Below are 25495 nucleotides of genomic sequence, written 5' to 3' on the forward strand. Positions count from 1 at the left end.
CCTCTCCCAGGGACACCTCAGTGCTGGCAGTTCTCACATGCAGCACGTGGTGCTCACTGTGCCCCCCCCATGAAGGGAATGGGACCCCCAAGGGTAAAAATGGGGTCCCCAAGGGCAGCCTCAGTGCCAGCAGCTCTCTGCACTTGGGCCATGATGCTCGGTAAACCCATGAGGACATGGGACCCCCAAGGGATTAAATGAGGCCATCCAAGGGGAATGGGGAGGTGCCCAGCTGGAGCCCTCCCAGCCACACCTCAGCACCGACAGCTCTCCACACACAGGCTGTGGTGCTCCCTGTGAGGGGAATGGAACCCCCAAGGGGTTAAAATGGGGTCCCTAAAGGAAATGGGGTCGTAGCAGCGCTGTGGTGCCTGGCTTTAGACCTTTCTGAGCCCCCTCAGCGTCGGCAGCTCTTTATACATGGGCTGTGGTGCTCACTGAGCTCCTCATGAGACAGTGGGACCCCCAAGGGGTTAAAACAGCCCCCCTAAGTGGGATGGGGTAGTTGTGGCACTGCAGTGCCTGGCTTAGCTTCTCAGTGCCAACCACTCTCCACACACTGGCTGTGGCACTCACTGAGCCCATGAGGGAATGGGACCCCCAAGAGGTTAAAATGAGGTCCCCAAGGGCAGCCTCAGCATCGGCATCTCTCCACATACAGGCTGTGGTGCTCAATGAGCCCACACAAGAATGGTACCTCCTAGGGCTTAAATCAGCCCTCCATGAGGGGATGGGACCTTCAAGGGGTTAAATCAGCCCCGCTAAGTGGAGTGGGGTGGTGGTGGCACTGTGAGTCCTGCTTCAGCCCTGACCCCCAGCGCCAGCAGCTCTCCACATGCTGGCTTGTGGCACTCTCCCTGTCCCCCTGTGAGGGGATGGGACCCCTGAGAGCTTAAATCAGCCTTCCTAAGGGGAATGGAGTGGTGGCATCACTGAGGCTCACAACTGTATCCTCTTCCCAAGATGCAAGGCATCACTGAGGCTGTGGCTACAGCCCATGTTGTTTTGGGAATGGGCTTTTCCCTGTGGAACAAGCACTTGACATCCAGTGGTTGGTGCTGCTGCCCCAGCCAGTGATTCCTCACCCATCAGAAAACATAAAGATGGTTTTATCCCATCTCTTACCCAGAAAAAGCAGAAAGCCTCTCACCCTTTTTGCAGCAGTGGAGGCAGTTTGGGATTCAGACCTTCCTGCGCGTCCTTTGCTCATCCTCTGCCTCCAGTACCAGGCCTGGCTCTGAGCTGGGCTGCAGCTTTGTATGGAGAGAGCCAGCACTGTCTGAAATCCCACCCAGCCTGTGCTGGGAGGAGAAATCTTAATACAGAGTCAAATTTCCTTTTTTTTTTTTTTAATCCCAGTTTGGAGATGAAAAACCTCCTGGAGCTGAACTCAGGAATCCCTCCAGTGACACTGCAGAACAGACCCAGCCCTGACGTAGCAGGTATTTCTGTGGTCAAAGCATGAGCAATTCTGCCTTGAATAAATAGCTGGAACCCTCCCAGGACTCCTCAGATCCCTGGTTGGACCAAATGCCTTCTGCCCCAGAGGGTTCACCCCGATTCCATGTTCTCAGGAGCCAGCAGCCACACACTCCTGGGAGATTCTGCATGTTCCCAGTTGCCTAAGGGATGGCTGGTCCCCTGATGTCCCTGTGGCTGCCCAAAGGAGGCTGGCAAAGCCCAGCATGGGGGGAGTTTGGGGCTGATCCAGCCGCTGTGCACACAGAGCAGAGGGGAATGGAGCAGGTTGGAGAAGAGCTTTATTAGGAGATCCTGGACATAATAAATAAGGGTTACACTGGGAGATGGTGGTGAGGGGCTGGGGGCACGCTGTGCTCCGTGGGGGCTGGAACCTCTGCCACCCTTCTGAGTAGGACATCTCCCTGCATCCCATGTGCCCTGTCCCACTCCTTCCTTCCAGCAGCAAAGCTGGCCCAGGGGTTGCTGCCTGCCACTCCTTTTGGGACTGGGGCAGGAAATGTTTTGGGGAGCAGTGTGGAGCAGAGGGAGTGGGAGGGCAGGGCCGTGGGTGTGGCGGGGCCCGGCTGTCACTGTGCCAGGGCCTGGCTGATGTCCTTCACCAGCATGGTGCCGATAACCATCTTCTCGCTGTTGATGGTCAGCTGGGCCAAGCCGCCCTCCCGCCGCTCCAGGGTGATGAGCACCAGACTCCCACTTGTCACTGTCTTGGCTGCAAACCTGCCAAATAGTGAACATGGAGCTTCAGGGCAAGCTGTCCCCTATCTCCCTCCCATCCCCTGGGATGCTCCAGCAGGGACCAGACAGGTGCCTCCACCCACAGCACTGTCACATGTGGGTTCATGCAGGTTTCTTGTCCTAAAGGAAACCCTGAGTGTCCCCACTCTGATTCAGGTGGGACTAGAGAGGTGACAGCACCTGCCTGATCCTGGTGTGGGAGTCCAGCTACCTGTACTCGTTGCTGGCACCGCAGGGCACACGTCCCACATTGGCAGCCGAGGTCACTTGCTGGACAATGGCGTGGTCGCTCCGGCATTTCTCAGGCAGCGTCAGCTTCTCTGTGATCTCACTCATGCCCGTCAGCTTCCCTGGAGCAGGCAGCAGAGGCACTTGCCTGTCTCCAGCCACACTTCCTGCTGTGCCCTGCTTTACCATCTCCCAAACTAAGTCACTCCAGCTGCCAGCTGACTGTATCCTGGTCCCCCAGCACATCCTAAAATAGCTGCCCTGCTTGCTCCTTATTCAGGATTCAGTGGATTTGGGAAAATCTTTCTTTCACAACCCTGCCCAGGCTCATCCCCATGTCTCTGCCTGATGGATGGGCTGCTCCTGTAACCAGTAGCAATGGGGCTGGATGCTGCAGGTCACCAAGCACCCCCCACTCAGCACAGCCCCCCATCCATGGGGCCAGGGCAGGGATGTGCTGCTCCAGGAGCATGGGAACACAGGGCCAGGGCATCCTCATCACTCACCGGACACAGTGCTGGGAGCGCCAGGGGTGGCATGAGCCCTCCACACCTTGTGGGGACCCAGCAGGGCCACCCCAGCGCCAGGTTGGTGACCCCAACCCGCAGGCTGGGGGTGCAGGAGGAGGTTAGGGGAACAGAGCTAGTCTAGGGGCCTGTGAGCAGCCACTTACCCTCACCCGGCCGTGCCAGGTGCTCTAGGGCCACGGCGAGGGCGGCACAGGGGACAAAATTGGGGGTGAGTGTCAGCAGTGGGTGCCCGCACACCGCTCTGTCCCCGTCCCTGTCCCCCACTCACCCTGCTCCTTCTTGAACTCGTTCTCGCTCATGAAGACGGGGGCCATGAGCTCCCCCACGGGCGGTTGGATGGAGACGTAGAAGTGGCGTGTGTGGGTGCTGGGGAGACAGGCGGGTGAGGGGGGCACATGCTCAAAATGTGTCCCCTCTCCATGTCCCACTTCCTATCCCTGCCCTGGGCAGGGGTGATTGGGGGGAAACTAAGGCACAAAAGGGCTTGGGAATAGGGGGAACCCATCAGGCTGGACCTGGAGCTGCTGCCACCTTCTTGTCCCCTGCAGGGAGCCCAGTGAGTTTCCTACTGTCCCCCAACCACCCCGTGCCCATCTCAGTTTCCTCCTTCCCCTGGAAGGTGCCTGTCCTGCTGTCCCCCATCCCCTGGGATACCCCATGCCCGGTCCTGCTGGGATATCCCCTGGGATATGCTGTGGTCTGTCCTGCTGTTCCCTGTCCCTGACTGCTCCATATCCCTTGAAGGGACGTCAGTGCCCATCCCACTTTCCCCCTCCCTGGAGCACCCAATGCCCTACTCTGCTGTCCTCCATCCCTGGGGACACCCGGTGCCAGATGCTCACCACAGCTGGAAGTTTGCTGCCTGGGTGGAGTCACAGAAGTCAATGCCCATCACCACGCTGGCTGTGTCCCCCGGCGCCAGGCTCTCTGGAACCACAGGGGTGCCACTGCATCCCATGTCCCCTCCACCCACCAACCCCTGTCCCCGTTCTCCTGCAGCATCACAGCCGTGCCATGCCGTGCTGTGCCATGCCATACCGATCTCGGGGAACTCCTGGATCCGCATGCCGGAGAGCGGCTTGGGCTCGCTGACCCGCAGGTTCTTCACCTCAGCGTCAGTGTTGTTGGAGATCTGGATCTGGACGGCCACCATGTGGGGGTCCCCCGGGAAGGGTCGGCGGCTGAAGCAATACTCAACGGCGAGCCCCTCGCCCGCCATGCGGTGTAGCAGCTCGTAGGTCTTCACCGTGCCAAACGCCGGGCTCAGCAGCTGCACCGAGGGACCAGCGTGGGCTGCCGAGCACACCCTGCGGCCCCTGCGGGTGACAGGGGTCCCCAGAACCCCCTGTGGGTGACAGGAGCCCTGGGAGCTCCCTGTGGAAGGCGTGGAGGGCACTTACGGTGGGTGTCAAGGAGGTGTCAGTGAGCGTGAGACCCTCCAGGTCAGTCACCAGGCTGGTGGAGACAATGCTGCTGGAGGGGATGGGCTGGGGAGGAGGGGGAGTGACTGCAGGGTGGGGATGGAGGAAAAAAGGGTTAACAGAACTCACAGCCCCATGGGGACAGCCCTGGTGGCAGCCACATGAGAACAGCCATGTAGGGACAGCCCTGGTGGCATAGCCCCATGGGGACAGCCCTGGTGGCAGCCACATGGAAACAGCCATGTGGAGACAGCCCTGGTGGCATAGCCCCATGGGGACAGCCACACAAGGACAGCCCCAGTGGCACAACTCCATGGGGACAGCCCTGGTGACACAGCTCCTCGGGTGTAAGACACAACCCCCCGGGCACAGCCACACAGGGCCTATCCCATGGGCACATCTGCATGTCCCACAGCCATCCTCTGCAGAAAAGGACCCCTCACCCCACCCATCCCTGTCCCAACTCTGCAGCTCCCAAAGGGCCCACAAGACCCTGGTCCCACTGGGATGGGTGCCGGTGCCTCAGTTTCCTCAGCACCACCACCATGGCCATCCTGTGTGTCCTGGGCAGCCACTCACAGTCATCCAGGTCGAGCAGGGAGATCTCCTTGGGGCCAGCCTTGCTGCTGGGGGGCTGCAGAGGGGTAGAGATGGGGGTGAAAGGGGGGCTGGGTGTCCCCATGCTTTCCTCCAGCCCAGCCCAGCCCAGCTCTACCCTCACCGCCTTTCTCCGCTTGGTCTCTGCCTCGGAGCCTGAGTCAGAGCCGGAGGAGCTGCTCTCGGAGGTGCTGGCCTCCTCTGACGAGGTCTCAGCACGGCCTTTCCTCCCCTGCAGGGCCTTCTTCTTCTTGGACTTCTTTGCCCCTTCCTCCTCCTCCTCTTCCTCGCTGGGGCTGTGGGGAGAGCCCAGCTCAGGGGGGCTGAGGTGGAGGTTTGGCTGGGGGCATCCCCATTTTCCAGAGGGTACCTGCCCACACTCCTTGGGGCTGCCTTCCGGGAGCCTTCCTTCTCCTTCCTCTTCGGCCTCTTCTCCTCCTCCTCCTCCTCCTTGTCCTCTGACTGCTCCTCACTGTGTTCCTCCTCCTCTTCCTCCTCCTCCTCCTCCTCGCTGCCAGAGCTGGAGCTGCCAGAGCTGCTGCTGCTGCCACTCTCCTCACTGCCAGACTCAGGCTCTGCAGGGGGCACAGCTCAGCCCTGCTGCTGCATCCCACCATGCCCCTGCATCATCCCACTGCATCCTACCACATCCCATCATCCCACTGCATCCCCCCATCCCATCATCCCACTGCATCCCCCCATCCCATCACCCACTGCGTCCCATCCTCCTACTGTGTCCCACTGCATCCACCACATCCTCCCATCCTCCCACTGCATCCCACTGCATCCCCACAATCCCCCCCTGCATCCCTACACATCCCCTGCCATGTCCCCACTATGAATGGATGTCCCCACTGCAGTGCCTCCTGTCTGAGGCCCCACCATGATGACACTTTTGTCCCATGGCCCCACCGTGCTGGCACCTGCCTGATGGCCCTGCAATAGTGACCTCATACCCCTGGGTCCTCACCGCTGTCTGCCGACTCCGTGGCCCCTGACTCTCCCTCCGAGTCAGAGTAGAAAGGTTTCTCCACCTTCTCCTTCCTCTTCTCCCGGATGGTGCACTTGGTCCACTCAGGAACCTGCCGGCACAGGGTTGATGGAGCAGGGCCATCACCCATGTGTGGGGGACCCACAGCAGCCCTCATCCCCCCTGTCCCCAAGCGAGTGTGTGAACACTAGGTAGGGGACATGGGGCAGGTAAACAGCACCTGGGCACCTTCTGGGGCTCTCCCAAAATCTTGAGATGGTGCCCCCACCTTGGGCCCACGCAGCCAAGGTACAACACGCACCTCCACATTCCTCACAGAGGGGTCAGGGGCCTCGTCTGGCCAGTCGGGCAGCTCCTGGTAGCCCACAGCTTTGGCGTTCAGCAGGTGGGACAGGGAGCCCAGCTGGAAATGGTCCCGATCTATGACAAGGGGAGAGGTGGCAGCAACTCAGGGACAGCCATGCAGCACCGCAGTGACAGCTGGCCCTGTGTCCCCATGCCCTGTGACCAGGAATGGGTACCTTTGAAGGAGGACTCCAAGACAGGAGCGGGTTTTTGGGCCAGGAAGAGCTTCTTGGCATACTTGTTGAGGGCCCCGCTCTTCTCGGTGGGCACAATGAGCTGGCGGATGAAGCGAGCCCTGTCACGGATGTCGTAATTCTGGTCGTACTTGGCCAAGTTGAGGACGTACTGGGTCAGCAGCTTGCTCTGTGCCAGAGGACAAGATCAGGACCAGCCTCTCCCTCCCAGCTGAGGAAACTGAGGCGCACCGTGGGACCACACCCCCAGTACCTGCTTGGAGTTGGTCAGGTAGAGCTTGGCTGCCAGGTTGATGACCTGCAGCTTGACAATGTCCTCCTCATTGGTGAAGGACTTGGCCATCTTGCGCAGCACATCGGGCGCGATCTTGGGCACGTGCTCGCAGTACTCGCCGATGAGCCACAAGATGCTGGCCCGCGCCATTGGCACCTGCAAAATGCCCCTGGACATGTGGCACTGCTGCCACCCCTCAGCTCCTGCGTATCATGCAATGCCCTGACCCACCTGGATGTTGTCTGTGAGCTTGGCCATGTGCTTGATGATCTCACTGTGCTGGGCTGGCTGCATCTGCAGCAGCTTTTTGATGACCACCAGCTCTGTGGGCAGAGACCCGGCCTTAGCAAGGTCTTGCCCCAAGAGTGATAGAGCTGCCTTTTCACCCCCACCACGTGCACTCACCATCCCGGTTGGAGAGGAGCTGGACCAGGCCGTTGAGGCAGGTGTCCCGCACCTTCCCAATGTTGGTGGCACAGCGCCCGATGGCTTGGATGGTGGCTGCCACGAAGTCCTTGTCCATGCTGCGGATGTAGGTCTGCAGAGGCATGGGAGACACTCATGACGTGTCACCCACATGCCAGTGCCAGGCATCCCCCCTTGCAGTGGTCACACATTGGGGCCCTTTGGAACCACTCATGGGGTTGGCATGGCCTCAGCCTACTCCTCCTGATGGGGCTCTCCTCTGTCTCCTCTATGGTGGTATTTTGGCACCCAGAGCCATGCCAGGGTGACACCCCGGTGGCCTCAGTGTGGCCACGGCATACCTGGAACTCCCGCAGGATGGTGGAGATGTTGGTCTCATTGGCCAGGTTGGTGAGAACCTCCAGCTGTGGGAAGAGATGGGCAGCATGGGGACATGCCAGGGGACAGGGCATTGCTGTCCTCCTGTCCCCAGGGCTTGAGAACAGCGGACGCAAGGAAAGGGCCCCATGAAGCCCCAAAGCCACCCCTGATGGGTTCTGCTTGGTGCTTCCAGCTCACCTTGAGGATCTTGATCTGCGTGGGGTCTGTGGAGCGTATGTAGAAGCTCTTCAGGTAGGGCTCAAACATCCCCTGCATGCAGAGCCAGCAGCATTAGTGCTATCCCTGTCCCCTTTGCTGAGACCCTCTGAAGGCTCTGGTGACCCTGTTGGGTAGCCCTCATTCTGCTCCAGAGTCAATAGGGACAACTCGTCCCACACCAAGTCCAAGACTCACCCGCCGTTTGATGGACATGGTGGCCACGTTCTGCAGCACAACATACTGCACCTCGCTGTGGGGACAGAGAGGGGGCCACCATCAGTGGGGCAGGGCTGGATCCCCCTGGCAAGTCCCTGTCAATAGGGGGCAGGACCCACCACAAGTGGTGCCACCATGACGCTGCCACCCCGTGTCTGGACTGGGCCTGCCCAAAAAGCTCTCCAACATTATGTCCCTTTGGGGATGAGCTTTTTGGGCATCTCTCCCAGGGTCTTAGAACTCCCCACGGGTCCCACTAAAGGGGTGGAGGGGTAGGAGACCACCACAACCCAGGCACCACAGACCTGTGACTCCGCAGGAGCCGCACCAGTGCCTTGGCGATGACTCCAACCTCTGCCTTGGGTGCCAGGTGGAAGTAGAGTTGTGCCACGGCCATCACCACCTGCAGGGACACACCTGAGCGTCACCAGTCGGCATGAGGACACCCTGAGGGATGGCTCTGTCCCCCAGAGTCCCACCTGGCAGCACCTGGAGGAAGCCTGACCCTGGGGACACCCATCCCTGGGTGTCCCTCAAGCACCCCAGTGTCTCCTTGGCCTGTGGGGACATCATGAGCCCAGGCTGATGGACACCACTAGTGGCCTCAGAGGATGGACAGGGTTGGAGTGAGGGTCTCACCGCGGCGTTGCGGCTCTGCAGCAGGGGCTTGGTGTTGCGCAGGAGCAGGCGGTGGTCGGGGTCCATGACATAGGGCTTGCGCTTGGCCAATGAGGCCGCCTCTGCCTTGGCGTCCTTGGCATCCTCCTCCTCGGAGCCATAGAAAGCCTTCTCGGCGTTCTCCTCCAGCAAGGACTCCTGCTAGGAGGTGGGACACCTTGCACCCTCCAAGACCACCCCCCCTCTTCACCTCACTTCCCTGGGGGCTCCCAGGACACCTCGAGGCTCCCAGGGCACCCTGGGCTCCTGAACTCACATTCTGGTTGGGGCTGAGGAACTGTGTGCGCGCGTAGCGGGTCAGCATGTTGATGATGACCACCTGCCCCCACTCCTCCACATCGATGAGCAGGTTGCAGAGCTTGCGGTAGTTCTTGTGGATGAGGTCAATGCGCTCTGGGCACACCTCTTCGAATGCCATCACCACACTGCCGGCCACCAGCTGCCAAGGGAAAGCTCAGGGTGACTCACTGGGGTAGTGGCATCTCCCTGAGGATGCCAGTTTGGTGGGGATGGTGGCATCTCCCTGAGGATGCCAGTTTGGTGGGGATGGTGGCATCTCCCTGAGGATGCCAGTTTGGTGGGGATGGTGGCATCTCCCTGAGGATGCCAGTTTGGTGGGGATGGTGGCATCTCCCTGAGGATGCCAGTTTGGTGGGAACAGTGGCTTCCTTGTAGGGATGCCAGCTCAGTGGAGATGGTAGATTCCCCCTGAGAATGTTGGCCCACTGGGGACAGCAGCATTCCCACCAGGATGCCAGTTCTGCAGGGCTGGCTGCATCTCCACGAGGACACCAATCTGGTGGGGACATCACCATCCCTGTGAGGATGCTGGATCAGTGGGGACAATGGCATCCCCAGGAGGATGCCAGCCCTGCAGGGATGGCTGCATTCCCACAAGGACATCAGTTTAGTGGGGACATCTCCATTCTCGCAAGGACACTAGGCCAGTGATGTCCCCAGTTTTAGGGGCAAGGGAGACACAGTGCCCTGCTCACCGTGGTCTTGTCCGCCAGCAGCTTCTCAATCACTTCGATGAGCTGGTCCTTCTGGTCCGAGTCAAGGCTGCAAGGGAAAAGCAGGGCAGGTGCGGCTGGACCAAACTCCTCCCCATCCCTGCCTGTCCCTGCCTGCATCAAGCAACTGACACCCTTCTTGGCAGCCCCAGAATTTAGGAGCTGATGCTCCTGTTACCTGTACAGCTTGGGGATGGCGTGGGCAGCCGTCTTGCGCACATACGGGGACATGTCGGAGGCGGCCTCCTTGATGGCCAGCATCATGATGGGCACGATGATGGGCACGCGGATGCTGGACAAGACCCGCAGGGCGCTGGCGCGGATCAGCTGGTTGGGGTCCTATGGGGGCATGTGGGGGGCTGCAGTGGGGGCTCCCTGCTCCCCCAGACTGCCCCCTGGGTCCCCAAACCATCCCACCTTGAGTCCTCGCTGGAAGGTGGAGATGGAGAGCAGGGCCAGATCTTGCTGTTCCTCCGCGTAGCGCACCAGGTAAACATACACCAGCTTCTTCACCTGTGGGGTGAAGGTGCCACCTCAGAGCCCCTCAAAACACAACCCATACCCAAAACTCTCCTGCAGGGAAGGCGCCAGACCCTGGGGATACCCATGGATGTCACCAGGGCCACCCAAGACCTTCCTCACCTCAATGTTCTTGCAGGCAACATTTTTCACCACAGCTGGGAAGAGGTCAGAGGCATTTTTACCCCGGGCGATCATCTAGGGGGTAAAGGAGCAGTGTGACACTGGGTGGCCGGCACAGCACAGCTCGGCACCGGCAGCAGTCCGTGACGCTGACAACAACACCCACCGCCACAATCCTCTTCATGGCCTCCAGCTTGAGTGAATCCTTGTTGCTGTCGAGCATCTCCTTGAGGTCATCATGTCTGCACCACATCAGGGGGAAAAAAATCCCATTTTTCCCCATTTTTAACCATTTTTAGTCTTGTTTTTCTGCTCCCAGCCCATCAGGCTGGCAATCCAACCCTTTGCCATGCAGTATTTATGGGGACAGGAGTTGGGTTACAGCCAGGTGAAAGAGGAGCCGGAGGGACTGGCATGGTGCTGGCACCCAGTGCTGTCCCCATCCCAGGCACTGGGACAAAGACCCCGTCCTATCCTGGCTGTGGTTACCCTACAATGTCCCCAAATCGCAGGTGCCCATGACCAGCTCCATCCCAGTTTGGTTGAGTGTCCCTTGTCCCCTCGTGGACATGGTGGCATGGATGTGCCAGCGCACCCTGACGCAAAGCTGTTCCCCAGTCCCATCCCTGCACTGGTGAAATGCCACCAGCCTTTTGTAAGGCTCGTTGTCACCACTGTCCTCTTCTATAAGGGACACGTGTCCTCCCCAAACTGGGGGCACCTGCAAGGCTGCATCCACCTGCATCAGTTGGGGGTGGCACCCATGGGACAATGCTTGTCCAGAGCCACCCTCATCAGAGGGCTGGGGGGGCTCCTTGGGGGAGTCTTACCGTGGTGGTGGCCCGGTGCCAGTGGCCACTGCAGGCTCGGTGCCGGCGAGTGGCCACAGCTCGTCAGCTCGCAGGGCGCTGTAGCAGGCTGGTTGTCCAGCCTCAGTGGCCAGCACCGGGCTTGTCACCTCCTCAGCCACATCATCACTCCCTGGTGTTTTTGGCCGGCTGGCCGGTCCCACCGGTAGCTGCTGCAGCAGCTTCTGCACTGGCGGCAGGGACAGCATGGGTTCGGCCAGAAGTGGTGGCTCTGGGGATGGTGGCAGGGCTGTGGCCCCGCTCCGGTGCCTGGCACAGCCAGCTGAAACCTGATGCTGAGGTTGGGGTTGGATTGCAGCCTTGATTGCAACACCCTTCGTGGTGGATGAGGCCACCCTGGGATGTCACATCCCGAGTGACATCTGACCTGCAGCTGGGGCTTGGGGACATTGCAGGGAGCGCCTTCCCTGGGTGCTGAGTGGCTCAGTCCTGGGCAGGGACCCCACACCATGGTGGGACACCCACCTGGGTGGTGGGGTGGCATGATGGGACACTCATGGATGTCCTGCCTGGGTCATGGGGTGACACTGAGGGGAACGGAACAGACTGGGGGACATAGCCAGGGTGGCCAGGGCTGGGGGACACTGCCAGAGGGGGTATGTGGACACTGCCAGGCTTGGGGGCAGAGGAACACTGCTGGGACACACAGCCAGGCCAGGGGACATTGCCAGGGGTGAGAGAGGGAGGGACTTGGCCAAACTGAGGGACACTGCCAGGGGTTCAGGGAAGGGACACACTCTGAGATGGGGATTCTGCTAGTAGGTCATGTATGGGGAGCACTGCCAGATGGGGGACATGGCCAGCCAGGGACACTGCCAGCAGGGCAGGGGTCAGGGGACATTTCCAGATTTGGGGACACTGCTAGCAAGCCAAGACTGGGTTGTCACTGCCAGACTGAAGGACACTGCCAACAGATCAGGGGTGGGGGACACTGTCACACTGGGGTACACTGCCAGGCCATTGGGGAGGGGGGAACACTGACAGAGGTTCAGGGAAGGTAGGACCCAACAACATGGGGACACTGCCAGCATGTCACAGATGGGGGACACATCCAGAATGGGGGACACTTTCAGAGGGCCAGGAGTGGGGCAACACTGTCATGCTTGGGGACACTGCCAGGGAATCAGGGAGGAGGAACATATCCAGAGGGGGGGAACAATGTGGCATCAGGGAGGGGTACAGGGAGGGGGGGACACTTCTAGACTGGGGACACTGGGGTCAGGGTGGGGGACATGTTCAGAGTGGGGGACACTTCCAGAGGGTCAGTACCGGAGGGACACTGTCATACTGGGGGACACAGCCAGACTGGGGACACTGCCAGGGTAGGTGGGGACAAAGACATCCCTACATTCCTGCAGCTCCAGGACACCCCCTGCCTTCCTGTGCATCCCTGCCCCCCCATCAGCCTGCCCCACGCAGGGGTGACATTTCTCAGCGCCCCCCTCCCCCAAGCTGGGGACCTCGGCTAGGAGGGGCTGTCACCCCACAGCAGAACACTGTGGCCGGGAGGGGGTGCAGTGGGGGTCCCCGCACATTCCCCCGCAACCACGCCATCCCCAAAACTCCGCGGTTTTCCCACAAAACCCTCCCTGGCCTTTGCAATCTGCAGCGACCTTTGCAACCTGCAGCGACGGCGGCGTGACCGCATCCCCTGTCCCCATCCCTGCCCGCATCCCTCATCCCCATTCCCATTCCCGTCCCCATCCCGGGGACCGCTCCAGCCCTGGCTCGGGTACCACGTCCTCGCCGAGCACGGCGGACAAGGCCTGCGGTGGCGGCCGCCGCGCCAGGCTCCTGCCTCGTCCCCTGTCCCCGCACTGTCCCCACCTCTTGTAGTCGGAGGAGAAGATGCCGCCGCTGGCGGGGTCGTGGCCGTACTCGGGCTCGCCCAGGCTGGAGGAGCCGCCCTTCTCCTCGCCGTAGGCCGGGCTGGCGGCCATGGCGGCGGGAGGGATGCGGGATGCGGGATGCGGGGGGGGGGACGCCGGCACTGATGTCAGCGCGGGAGGGGACGGGCCAGCCCCGACCTCCGCCCCGGGGCAGCGCCCGGCGGGACCGACCCCCACCGGGATTGGGATGGGAGGGGGGGCTTTGCACCCCCTAAAAAGTCCCCCGCCCCGCAGGACCCACCTCCCGCACAGGTGCGGGTGCCGGGCGGCGGGAATACAGGTGGGATTTCAGGAGAAGGAATGTTGGGACGTGGCTATAGAGTGAGTAGCATAGAGCTCACACCTCATCCCAGATTAGAATCATTAAAATATATAATTATAATAATATACAAAATGTATAATTATGGTAATATACATTATTATGTACTATTATGATTAGCCATATTTCATTAAATTACATTATAGTAAATGATATTGTATGTTAGGATGCTATAATATATATTATCACATCATATTACATTATATTTCATATATAATACATTATTAAGCAGACATACTATACATTTTAATATATTACCGATTACATTAATTATGCGATATTATATATATTCTATATTCTGTCATACGGTATTATCCATAAACCATAATCCATTCTACATTCTACAACCCATATATGGTGTAATGTATGCAATATATTATATTTGTTATACTGTGTTGTATTATATTGCAGATTATATTAACTATATTATAGTATATATTCTATAAAATATAGTATATAGTATATTATTCAATATATTATATTATTCAATATTTTTTATTCTATATTCTATCATTACAGTATATATTCTAAATTATATGCTATATAGTATGTAGTATATATAATGTATGGTATCTGAATGGTTATATATATTAGGTATTAATTTATATTATTCTTGTAGATATTGTTGAAGATATTATAGATCATATAACATTATCAATAGCATGATAGGTATTATTATATACTAGATATATTATTCTATATGAACTATATTATTATATATTTAATTATATATTAATATATATTACATGTTATTATAAATATGCCTATAGATATTATTATATTTATATACTTTTTCATATAATATATTAATGTAAATTAGAACTATTATAGATATTATTACAGTTGGGGTTTTGTATGATTTTTTTTTTAATTTTTCACAGGTTTTTTTTTTGCTATTGGCAGATATTCCCATTATTATTTTTCTGGACAGCAGACCAACCCCAGGGGCTGGTGTGGGTCAGGCAGTGCTCCCACCCCATCCCACAGGAGTGAGGCAGTGAGGGAAAACAGGCACGGTTCAGGGAGCAGAATTTAATAAAGCGTCTAATTAATACACAACAATTAATCTGCTGCATGTAGAAAGGTGGACACCCACTCCAGCCCTCCCAGAGACCCCACAGCCCTCCTGGAGACCCCAGTTGTGTTTGGGGACCCCAGGGCCCCCTGGAAACCCCACAGCCTTCCTGGGGACTTTGGAGTCTTCCTGGAGACCCTCAGGAGACACTGAGAAGAGCCTGGTTCCATCTTCCTTACTGCCCCATCAGGTGTTGGTACCCACTGGTAAGATCCCCCTGGACGTTCCCTTCTCCAGGCTGAACCCCTCCAGCTTCTCTTCCTATGAGAGCTGCTCTCTCAAACCCTTCATGGGTTTGAGCCTTCCATGTCCCTCTGGAAAGCTCAGCACTCCAGAAGGGCTAGGATCACCACCCTGGACCTGCTGGCAACGCTGCTCCTAACACAGCTCAGCGTGCTCTTGGCCTTCCCTGTGTCCCAAGAGCATGTTGCTGGCTCATGGTCAGCGTGATGTTCCCCAGGAATCCCCAGGCCCTTTTCTGCCCAGCTGCTTTCCAGCTCATCACCCTCCAGCATTTCCTGGTGCCTGGGGTTGTTCTTCACCATGGGAAGGCAGCACGTTCCCCTTGCTGAACCTCATGAAGTTACTCTTGACCCATTTCTCCAGCACATGAGCCACCCCTCCCAGCTTGGTATCAGCAACAAACTCACTGCTGGGACACTCTGCCCTGTCAATTGGACCAACAATGAAGATGTTTGACCAGGACTGGACTCAGTGTTGACCCCTGGGATACACCAACAGTGACTGACCTCCAGCCAGACCCGGTCCAGCCATTTGGCTCTTTTTCAACCCAGCAGCCCACAGAATATTAATTTTTGTGCTCAAAATCAAATGCCAGCAATGAAAGAGGAGATGTTTTTTTCAGGAGGCCACCGGGAGCAAAGAGAGGCCACTCCCTTCAAGATGTGCCAAAGTGGGACATCACTTGATAGTAACTTCTGGGAAAAGAGAAAAACCAACACATCAGACAAGGCTGACACAGGGTCTCCATGCAACCATTTAATTCCACACAAGAGGGATGCCAAAGCCTGGTCCTCAGGGAAGGATGCTCCACCTGTGCGTGTTCCCCAGGAGCACCTCCACCTCCATCACTGCAGCGCTGGGGACACCTGGGAGAGAAGGTGGGCAGTGGTGACGCTTGGCTGGAGCAGGAGCCAAGGTCTCCCAGGGTAGTGGCACCCACTCTGGTGGTGGCACCCACCATGGCACCGGCGAGCTGGCCCAGCCCCAGCAGGGCAAGGGCAAAGTGGATGCAGTTGCAGGTGATGGCGTCGTACTCCACCACCTGCTCCATGGCCGCCCGGATCCGCTGCTGCAGGGCAGCCACATCCATCCCTCCCTTCCTCCGGAGCACCTTGGCCGGACCCCGCGTTCGCAGGAGGTGGCTCTTGCCATGCTTGGCCACAATCCCCGATGGTGAAGTCCCCGAGCTGCCTGGGGGGCAAAGGGCACTCTATACCCCATGTCCCTTCCATGGGGGTGTCCCCACACCATGACACCTCCTGGGGCTCACCTTCCAGATGGATGATCTCCCCATCACCACAGTAAACACCAGCATGAGCACTCCACCAGCTGGGGCCCCCTGAGGCCAGCGGGAAGAGGAAGAGGTCCCCGGGCTGGGGCTCGGCCACCCCGTTGGGGACCACGTCAAAGTGCTGTCCCAGCAGCCCCTCGCAGAGGAAGAACCCCGCTGTAGTCACTGCCCCGCCCACCACCTGGGGACGCAGCTGTGTTTCAGGGCCACCGGTGCCCTGGGGACGCCAGCAGCATCACCGACCCACTGGCTCATCCTGCATCCCCGGGTTTCCATGGATAGGAAACCCTTCAGGAGGGTACCACCTCCTCTAGGTGCTGAGCACCATTGGATGCCAAGGGAAAGGCAGGGCGTGCAGGATTCAGCCCTGTCGTGCCAGGGGTGAGATGGGCAGTGCAGGGCACAGCAGGGATGCCAGCACTTACCTGCCTGGAGCTGCTCACCTGGAGGGACAAACAGTGGGTATCAGCCCCAGTGGCACGGGGGAGAGGGGACCCAGGGCACCAGTGCCATGGCTCATCCCCTGCCTGGGCTGCTGCCAGCCCTGTGCCTGAGCCGCTGGTGGGGGTCCCTATGGCAGCACCCCCAAACCAGTCTCACCCAGGAGCCCAGCCAGTGCCAGGGCTGGAGGAACAGCCAGTCTGGGGCTTGCAGGGTCTGCAGGAGGGAGCTCACCTGTGGAGAGAGGAGGCAGAGCAAGACGGGGACCCAGACCCTGCTGACACTCATCCTCTGCTGACACCTGCCCCTTCCAGCACCCTCCCTAGCCCAGAGCAGCCTCCCAGGCCCCCTGTGGCCCCTCCCATCCCCCAGACTCAGCCCCAGGCAGGTCCCAGCCATGGGGTCCAGGGGTTCTGGGTGCTACGGTGGAGGGATGGGACCACCTGGGTGCAGGTGTCCTCTGTGCCAGCTCCCCCCTTACCTGGGCGAGGAGGTTCATCTGCAAGGAGAAAAGATGATGTCCTGAGGGCTGGGGACAAGGGCTGTGCCCAGCTCCACCTCAGGGACCTCTCTGTCCCCAGGCAGCTGTGGTGACACATCACCCTGCTGAAACCCACAGCCTCGGGCACTGTGCCAGTCCTGGCATTTGTGCCATGCCCTGCTTCCTCACCGTGGGGACACCTCCGAGGCCCCCTCACTTCGCTGTGGTCCTGAAGCTGCTGCTGCTCCAAAGGTGGCTGTGGGACAGGACCTCAGCCCGCCCCAGTGAACACTGTGGTGGCTCTTGGCTCTGCCGGTGCCCAGGAATGTGCCCGGACCGGCTGCACCGTGGCACCGTGCCCATCATGTGGGGCCAGTACCGGGGGACAAACCCAACCTGGTGTGACATTTCATCCACAAACCTCTTGAGTGACCCCAAAGGAGTCACAAAACAGCACTGTGGCCACAACACACTGACAGCCAGTGGCCAGCAGGCTGGTGACAAATCACCTCTTGGTGCCAAAACTCTCTGGCCCTGGATGGTCACCAGCCTCTCCCCGGCTCTGTGTCCCCAGGGGCGGTGCATGACCGGGGTCAGCTCTGGAGTCACATTAAACTTTAATCCTTGTGCCGGGGGGTCACTGAAGGCTTTGGCAGGGCTCGGGTGGGTGACTGTCACCCTCTGTCATCGGGCAACCTCCAAAGAATCATTTATCATGGAGACTCCAATAAACAAGAGCTAATTACAGCTGAAACCCGAGCCTGGCCTGGACCTGGCTCAGGGCAGGCAGCCATATTAACCCTTCCCAGCCACCTCCAGTCCCACAGCCATCCTCCTGGACCTTTGTGTCATCTTCTGGTTGCTCTTGTCCCCTCCTGAACACCACCATCCTCTCCTTGTCCCTGTTGTCCCACTCTGATGTACCCTCCAGTTCTCATCACACCCTTCTGGTCTCCAGTGTTCCCTCCTGGTCTCCATCATCATCTTCTGGTCCTCACCATTTCTCTGGGTTCTCTTGGCCCCTGTTTGTCACTACTGTCCCACTCTGGTCCACATCATCCCATCCCAGTCCCCATCATCCCATGCCAGTCCTCACTATCTCCTCGTGATCCCTATCCACTCCTGTTGTGTTCCACTGCCCCCTCCTGATCCCCATCACACCCTCCTGGTCCCCATCATTCTCACATGGGCTCTATTGTCCTGTTCTGGTCTCCATCATCCCCTCCTGGTCAGTGCTGTCACCTCCTGCTCTCCACTATTTGTTATTGTCTCTAGGTCACCATTAAAACATCCAGGTTCTCACTGTCCTCTCCTGTTTATAACCATCCTCTCCCAGTCCCTATCACCTCCTCCTTATTCCTATGGTGCCCTCCTGATCCGTGTTGTCCTCTCCTGGTCCCCACCATCTCCTCTTGGTCTCCTTCATCCTCTTCTGGTTTCAAATCATGCCATCCTCACTCCCATCATCTCCTCCTGGTTCCAAATCATTCTGCCCTGGTCTCCACCATCTTCTCCTCATCCCCACCACCCCCTCCTGATCTTTGTTGTCACCTCCTTGTCCCTGTCATCTCCTCCTTATGCCCATCAGTTTGTCCTGATCATCATCCCCTCCTTGTTGTCACTATCTCCCCTTGATGCCCATCATCTCCTTCTGGTTCCCCACCAGCCTGTGCCATCACCAGCAGGAGTGGGACTGCCAGGACAGCAGTGCCTCCCTGGGTCACCCAATGTTCCCAACCGAGCTGTCCCCTGGCCAGGGTGCACCTGTGAGTTTCCCATGGCCAGTAGGATTAGGGTGGCTGGAGCCTTGGGGCTGCTCCCAACCACAGGTCTCAAGCCCATCGCCATCATCTTTGGGTAATTAGTAAATTAGTAATTAAATGCTCTCTGCCTGCTGGGTAGAAGGGGGGCAGATCCCAAGGTTTTAGGCTGGGTAATCCTGTGGCATCTGCCCCAGCGTCTGTCACCGAGCCGAGTCACGACCCCGCCACGGGCTTTAACGTTTGCTCCTTCACCCCCACCCGCCGCCCACAGCCCTCGGCTGCGGCGTCAGGGTCGCTCCCCAAAACAGGCTGGGCTGAGCCCCCACAGGTGCCCAGTTGGGTGCTTATGGGGTGCTCATCCCCAGGAGGAGGACAGGGTGCTGCTCTGCAGGGATCCCACCTCTGGGAGAGCGCCCAGCTGGGTGTAATGGAGAAACAGGGGAAGAAACCATATTTTTGTAATTATTGGCTTTCCTGGGGGTGCTGATGATTGGCTGGCAGCAGATGGTTGGCCCTGCTAATCCCCCTCCCAAATCCCTGCTCCGGAGCTGGCTTTTACCCGACGGCGAGGAGGGGACGGGCAAATTAGCCGACTCAGCATGTATCGCCACGCTGGTCACCGCCCGGCGTCCCCTGTCACCAGGTCCCCGGGTCACCCATGGGTGGACTGGCACCCCGGGGTGCGGGTCCTCCTGGTATCCCCGGATCAGGCACTGGGAGATGTTTCACACACGGGCCAGGGGTCTGGAGGCCCCGAAGGGCCAGGCAGGGCAGGTGACAGCTTGCTCCCACCGCATTAGCCCAGCGTCATAATTCTGCCGCAGGAGGAGGGCGGCCGCGCCGCAGATGGCGGCGGTCAGAGATCTGGGTCAGGGCGGGCGCTGCGGGGTGGGACAGGGCACCCCGGGGGGATGGGAGCCCCAGGGGTGCAGGGAGGCTGGAGGCTGTGGTGTAGGCAGGGATGGAGTCATAGTGAAGGCAGGGACAGAGCCATGGAGGCAGCAAGGATGGAGCTGTGGTGCAGGCAAGGATGGAACCATGATGAAAGCAGGGATGGAGCCACGGTGCAGGCAGGATGATGGAGCTGCGATGAAGACAGGGATTGAGCTGTGGTGAAGGCAGGGATGGAGCCAACGTGAAGGCAAGGATGGAACCCTGGTGAAGACAGGATGATGGAGCTGTGGTGGTGGCAAGGATGGACCTGTGGTGAAGGCAGGAATGGAGCTGTGGTGAAGGCAGAGGTCAAGTCATGATGCAGGAAGAGATGGAGTTTTGGTGCAGGCAGGGATGGAGCCATGTGTGGATAGGAAGGACAGTGGAGCCATGTACAGGCAGGAAGGGTGATGGAATGATGCTGCACATGGGAACATGGAACAATGGTGCAGGCAAGGTTGATGGAGTTGCGGTGCAGTGAGGAATGCTGCAGGCAGGGGGATGCAGGAACGCTGCAGGCAGGGGGATGCAGGAACGCTGCAGGCAGGGGGAAAGGAAGGAGGTTGGAAGCAGGATGACAGAGCCAGGGTGCAGGCAGGGGGATGCAGGAATGCTGCAGGCAGCAGGGATGGAGCTGCACAGCAGTCAGGGATGCCTGAGGGGTGACCCCCAGCCCCCGGATCCACTGATGTCACCACCACCAGCCCTCGGCAGGGACCTGTTGCCAGTGCCTGTCTCCTGGGACACCTCCACGGCAGCCACACCTCTGAGACTCCCCAAGGGAGGGACACAGGGGGCCGAAACACCCGTCCTCAGCCTGGCCCATCGCTGGGGACAGCCCGGGCCGGGTGACAGTGGCCACCCGCCACCCCCCTGAGCTGGGTAGGTGGGGGTTTAGCGGCTAAAGCCCTCAAATCCCAAATTGTGCTGCCCTGTCACCGCGAGGGTTTAGCGGTGGTTGCGTAACCCCGGGGGCCACCTGGCCCCCACTCGCTGCGGTGTCAGCAGCCTTAACACCCCCGGGGCCCCCTCCCGCCCCCCGGGAGGGGAAGCTGAGGCACAGGGGGACCCCCACCGAGCACCCCCCTCCCCTTGCCATCAGGGCCGGTAATTAATTACTTGGGGGCAGGGAAATTACCCCCCTTAATTACCACTTTTCGTTATTCCCCTCTAACCGCCTTAGTGAAGGGCTTATGTGCTTACAGGAACCGGTGGGTCCCAAGGGGGGGGACACACAGATGGGGGGTCCCCACCCCGATCCCCATCTCCCACCTCTGCCGCAATCTCAGCCTCGCGGTGCTGGGGGGGTGGACACGCGGTGACAGGGTAACACCCCCACAGTGGCCCGCGGCGGCGCGCGGGGGGGGTGGCTTGGGTGTCGCGGGGTTTAGGGTTACAGGGCTGGGGCTCAGCACCTTTTTAATTCTTCATCGCGTGGCTGATTGATCCCCCCCGCCCCGCGCAGACACTAAAGATTAAGAGGGTGACAAAGAGGCGGCTGCTTACACAGCGCCCGCCTAAGCCGCCTTGAAGAGAGCAAGGCAAGAGCTCCGCTGCCCGCAGAGCTGCCCGAGCACCCACCGCCTCGCCAGACTCACCGCGCTGGATCCAGAGGGACAGGACAGGGAGAGGTCGGGAACGCCGGGTCGGGGATGGCTGCGTCCCCGGTGGGGTCAGTGGTGAGCGCCGGGCTGGACGAGAGCCCCACGGGTAAGAGGTAGAACGTTCTGCTGGACTGGGGGCGACACAGTGGGACTGCGGGCACTGGGGGGGGGGCTTTGAGATGGCTGGACCCCTGTTGTGGTCGTTCTGGGAGTCCTCTTCATGGTTCTCCTCTGGGATAATTGGGGTCCCCATTGTGGTCCAGCTCCAAGATGCCTGGGGTGCCCAGTAGGGCCACCTGGATGCCTTTGGTCCCAGTTGGGGTCCATTTCCAAGATACCTGGGGGTCCCTATCATGGTCCATCTCCAAGACACTCAGTGTCCCCACCATGGTTCTTCTCTGGGATGTTTGGGTTCTCCATCATCATCCTTCTCCAGAATGGCTGCAGTTCTCATCATGATGCTCCTCCTGGGTGCCCAAGGTCCCCATCAGGGTCCTTTGGAATGCCTTTGGTCCTCAGCTGTCACACTTCTCCAAGATGGTGAGGGTCCCCATTGTGGTCCTTCTCTAGGCTGGGATGCCTGCAGTTCCCAACCCTCTCCATGATGTCCATGGCTCTCATCATGTTTCTTCTCCAGGATCCCTGGGCTCCCCAGTTATGCCCCTTATCCAGGATGCCTGCAGTCCCCAGCCACAACCCTTTCCTGGATCCCCTCGAACACCAGCCCTTCTCCAGGGTCTCAACTGTCTCCTGCTGTGACCCTTCTCTGGGCTGCCCCATGTCCCCAGAGGTGTCCCTTCTGCAGGACACTTCCCATCCCTGATTGCAACCCTTCTCTGGGATGCTTAGAGTCCCCTCACTAGCATGCTTGGAGTCCCCATCCTTAGGGACACCCTTTCATCCCTTTTGGTTTTTTTTAAAAGTCACATGAGAGCACATCTCGCATCACCCTGGGTGCTGGGGTGTGGAAAGATGCGGACCCCTGTGCAGAGTCCCCGTCCATGTCCCTGGGCTGGACCGGTGGCGATGGGAGTCACCCCATTGCCAGGATCCTGGGAGGCAGCAGGGACTGGTGGGAGGGACAAGGGACATCGGGAGGTCTGGAGTCACTCCGAGCGTGCCGGCTCTGCTCCTGCAGGGCTGAGCCCGGCCCCGGGCAAGGCGCTGAGCCCGGTGCTGCTGTGCAAGGTGTGCGGGGACACCAGCAGCGGGAAGCACTACGGCATCTACGCCTGCAACGGCTGCAGCGGCTTCTTCAAGCGCAGCGTCCGCAGGAAGCTCATCTACAGGTGGGAATGGGGGCAGGGAATGGGGGCATGGGCAGCCAGGGGAGCAGGAACCAGGGGGACATGAACCCAGTGGGGCAGAGACCCTGGGGATGGACACCATGGGGGAAAGGATGCCCAGCAGGGCAGGGACCCCAAGGCTGGGCACCCAGAGGGGCAGGGATGTGGAGGATGGACAGTGGGGCAGGAATGGTGGGGACAGGCAACCAGCAGTGTAGGGGCACCCAGCAGAGCAAGGGCCCCAGGGAGTGGACAACCAGTGGGATGGGGATCAGGTGGACATGAACCCACTGGGATAGGGAGTCAGGGAATGGGGCACCCAGCGGGGAAGGGACACAGGGAGATGGACACTCAGTGGGACAGGGACTTTGAAGACAGGAACCCAGTGGGGTAAGGTCCCACAGTATGAACACCCAGCAGGGCAGGGGCCCCAGGACATGGGCAATGGATGGGGCAGGGACTCAGGGGGACTTGAACCCAAGCAGGGCAGGAACCAGGGGACAGGCAAACAGTGGGGGAGACACCAGGTGGGGGAGTGTCTGGGGCATCCTCATGGGTCCAGGACACCCATCAAGGCAGGGTATGCACTGGCACAGGGCACCCACTGGGGACAGGACACCTGTTGGGGACAGGGTACCCACCATGGTGGGGCACTCGTTGGAGTAAACCCATAGTGGGTGGGACAACACACCCAACAGGGACAAAGCACCCCCAGGACATGGCACCCATGGAGGCAGAACCCTCTGTGGGGACAGGGGCCACTGCAGGGGCTGCAGCAGGTGCCACCTCTCCCCATAGGTGCCAGGCGGGGACGGGGCTGTGCCCGGTGGACAAGGCACATCGCAACCAGTGCCAGGCCTGCCGGCTCAAGAAGTGCCTGCAGGCTGGCATGAACAAGGACGGTGAGATGGGGGACAGACACACACACAGAGTGATGGATGGCAGGGGGTGGCAGCGAGTGGCCAGTGCTGATGTCACCTTTTCCCCGCAGCCGTGCAGAACGAGCGCCAGCCCCGTAGCACGGCCCAGGTCCGGCTGGACAGCATCGAGCTGGATGCTGAGCTGCCCCCAGAGCACGTGGCCACCACACGTGAGGTGCCCCCATCACCCTGTCCTGCTCCTCGTGGCCCTGGTGCCACTGTCACTGTCACCCCGGGTCCACGGGCGCCCACACCACCCACCAACCATCGGTTCATGGCCAGCCTCATGACGGCCGAGACCTGCGCCAAGCTGGAGCCTGAGGACGGTGGGTGGCTGCCAGTAAGGGGGACGGGTGGGGGTGTTGTCTCCACTGTGTGGTGACCACCAGTGTCCCCTTCCATCCCTGTAGCCGATGAGACGGTGGATGTGACGGGCAGTGAGCCGGAGCGGGCGACCAGCGAGTACCAGGTGGCACCGTACCCGGCAGCCAGCCCCGAGAACATCTACGAGACCTCTGCACGGCTCCTCTTCATGGCTGTGAAGTGGGCCAAGAACCTGCCCGTCTTCTCCAACCTGCCCTTCCGCGACCAGGTGGGGTTGGGGGATCCCCATGGGGAACTGGGGATCCCCCTATGGGGCAACAGGGACCCCAAAATATGTAGGCAGCCAGTGGGCTGTGGATGGCTGGAGCATCTCCACAACATTCTTGGGGCACCCCCAGAGAAGATGCTCTTCAGCTCAACCAGCTGTGGTGGCTGGAGGTGCTGGAGACCTTGGGGGTTAAGGTGGTTTTGGGGCTCTCCCTGCTCTCACCAGGTGATCCTGCTGGAGGAAGCATGGAGTGAGCTGTTCCTGCTCTGCGCCATCCAGTGGTCCATGCCCCTGGAGAGCTGCCCGCTGCTGGCTGTCCCCGAGCCGGCCCCTGGGAAGCTGCTGCCGGCTGCCCTGGACGTCCGGGCGCTGCAGGAGACCCTCGGCCGCTTCAAGGCGCTGGCCGTCGACCCCACCGAGTTTGCCTGCATGAAGGCTGTGGTGCTCTTCAAACCAGGTGAGGGCACCCACCAGCACCTGCCGCTGGCCGTCCCCCTGTCCCCACCCCACCTCATCACCCCTCTGTCCCTGCAGAGACCCGTGGCCTGAAGGACCCCGAGCAGGTGGAGAACCTGCAGGACCAGTCGCAGGTGATGCTGGGCCAGCACAACCGTTCCCACTATCCCGGGCAACCCGTCAGGTACCACTGTCCCCAGGTCCCCACAGGTGACACCAGGGGAGGGACACTCACCCATGGCCACCACTCTGTCCCCAGGTTCGGGAAGCTGCTGCTGCTCCTCCCGGCGCTGCGCTTTATCTCCTCGGAGCGCGTGGAGCTGCTCTTCTTCCGCCGGACCATTGGCAACACCCCCATGGAGAAGTTGCTGTGTGACATGTTCAAGAACTGACATTCCCACCCCGCTGTCACCTGGCTTGTTTGCCCCCTTGCACTGGCACCCTCTCACCCTCACCCTGGATCTCCTCACCCTGGGGTGTGAAGGGGCCTGTGGTCCCATCTCCAGGGAGGTGGCCAGGACTGTGGGATGCCCCCAGCAGCTGGGACCAGCTTCACTGGTGGCAGGGAAATGTCCCTGAGTGCCCAACGCACTGGGAGCACCTCACAGAGGTGGGGGCTCGATGGTGCCACTGTCCCAAATGCTGGAGGAACCCAGGCAAGGCACCCCCAGCACCATGGGAACCCACTGCCACCTGAGGGGTCACTGGCCTGGGGGACACTCCCCCAGGGATGAAGCCAACCTGAGGGTGACAACAGCCAGGGGTGACACTGGCCAGGGGTGATACCAGCCTGAGGGTGACACAGGACCAAGGTGGTGCCAACCTGGAGGTGACACAAGACCGGTGCCACTGGCCAGGGATGATGGCAGCCTAGAGGTGACACTGGCCACAGGGGTGATGGACACCCTGGGCGTGACAAGGGCTGGGGGTGATGGACATACAAGATGGACATACGTGACATTGGCTGGGGGTGACACCAAAC

The 25495-nt window shown here is 59.6% G+C and overlaps 2 protein-coding genes across 2 annotated transcripts; one reads left to right on the plus strand and one right to left on the minus strand.

Moving 5' to 3' along the window:
- Positions 1-1742: 1742 nt before the first annotated feature.
- Positions 1743-13192, minus strand: AP3B2 (adaptor related protein complex 3 beta 2 subunit). The gene is made up of 27 exons (XM_017817020.1): positions 13048-13192; positions 10518-10593; positions 10352-10426; positions 10127-10222; positions 9888-10048; positions 9692-9758; positions 8953-9135; positions 8658-8834; positions 8324-8421; positions 7998-8052; positions 7782-7853; positions 7565-7627; positions 7203-7335; positions 7029-7150; positions 6777-6953; positions 6506-6692; positions 6286-6404; positions 5964-6075; positions 5364-5568; positions 5118-5289; positions 4976-5030; positions 4376-4482; positions 4014-4245; positions 3818-3902; positions 3244-3341; positions 2429-2567; positions 1743-2199 (listed from the first exon to the last, which is right to left on the minus strand). Exons 1-27 carry the CDS (start codon positions 13158-13160, stop codon positions 2049-2051), a joined length of 3330 nt encoding a protein of 1109 aa, XP_017672509.1. The 5' UTR covers positions 13161-13192; the 3' UTR covers positions 1743-2048.
- An 8115-nt stretch (positions 13193-21307) lies between these two features.
- On the plus strand, positions 21308-24958 carry NR2E3 (nuclear receptor subfamily 2 group E member 3). The gene is made up of 8 exons (XM_017817018.1): positions 21308-21365; positions 22398-22548; positions 23344-23447; positions 23537-23791; positions 23876-24057; positions 24283-24514; positions 24592-24697; positions 24773-24958. The coding sequence occupies exons 1-8, from the start codon at positions 21308-21310 to the stop codon at positions 24903-24905; spliced, it is 1221 nt and encodes a 406-aa protein (XP_017672507.1). The 3' UTR covers positions 24906-24958.
- Positions 24959-25495: the final 537 nt, after the last annotated feature.

Source organism: Lepidothrix coronata, unplaced genomic scaffold (assembly GCF_001604755.1).
Source record: "Lepidothrix coronata isolate B3197 unplaced genomic scaffold, Lepidothrix_coronata-1.0 Scaffold58, whole genome shotgun sequence".
NCBI classification, from domain to species: domain Eukaryota; kingdom Metazoa; phylum Chordata; class Aves; order Passeriformes; family Pipridae; genus Lepidothrix; species Lepidothrix coronata.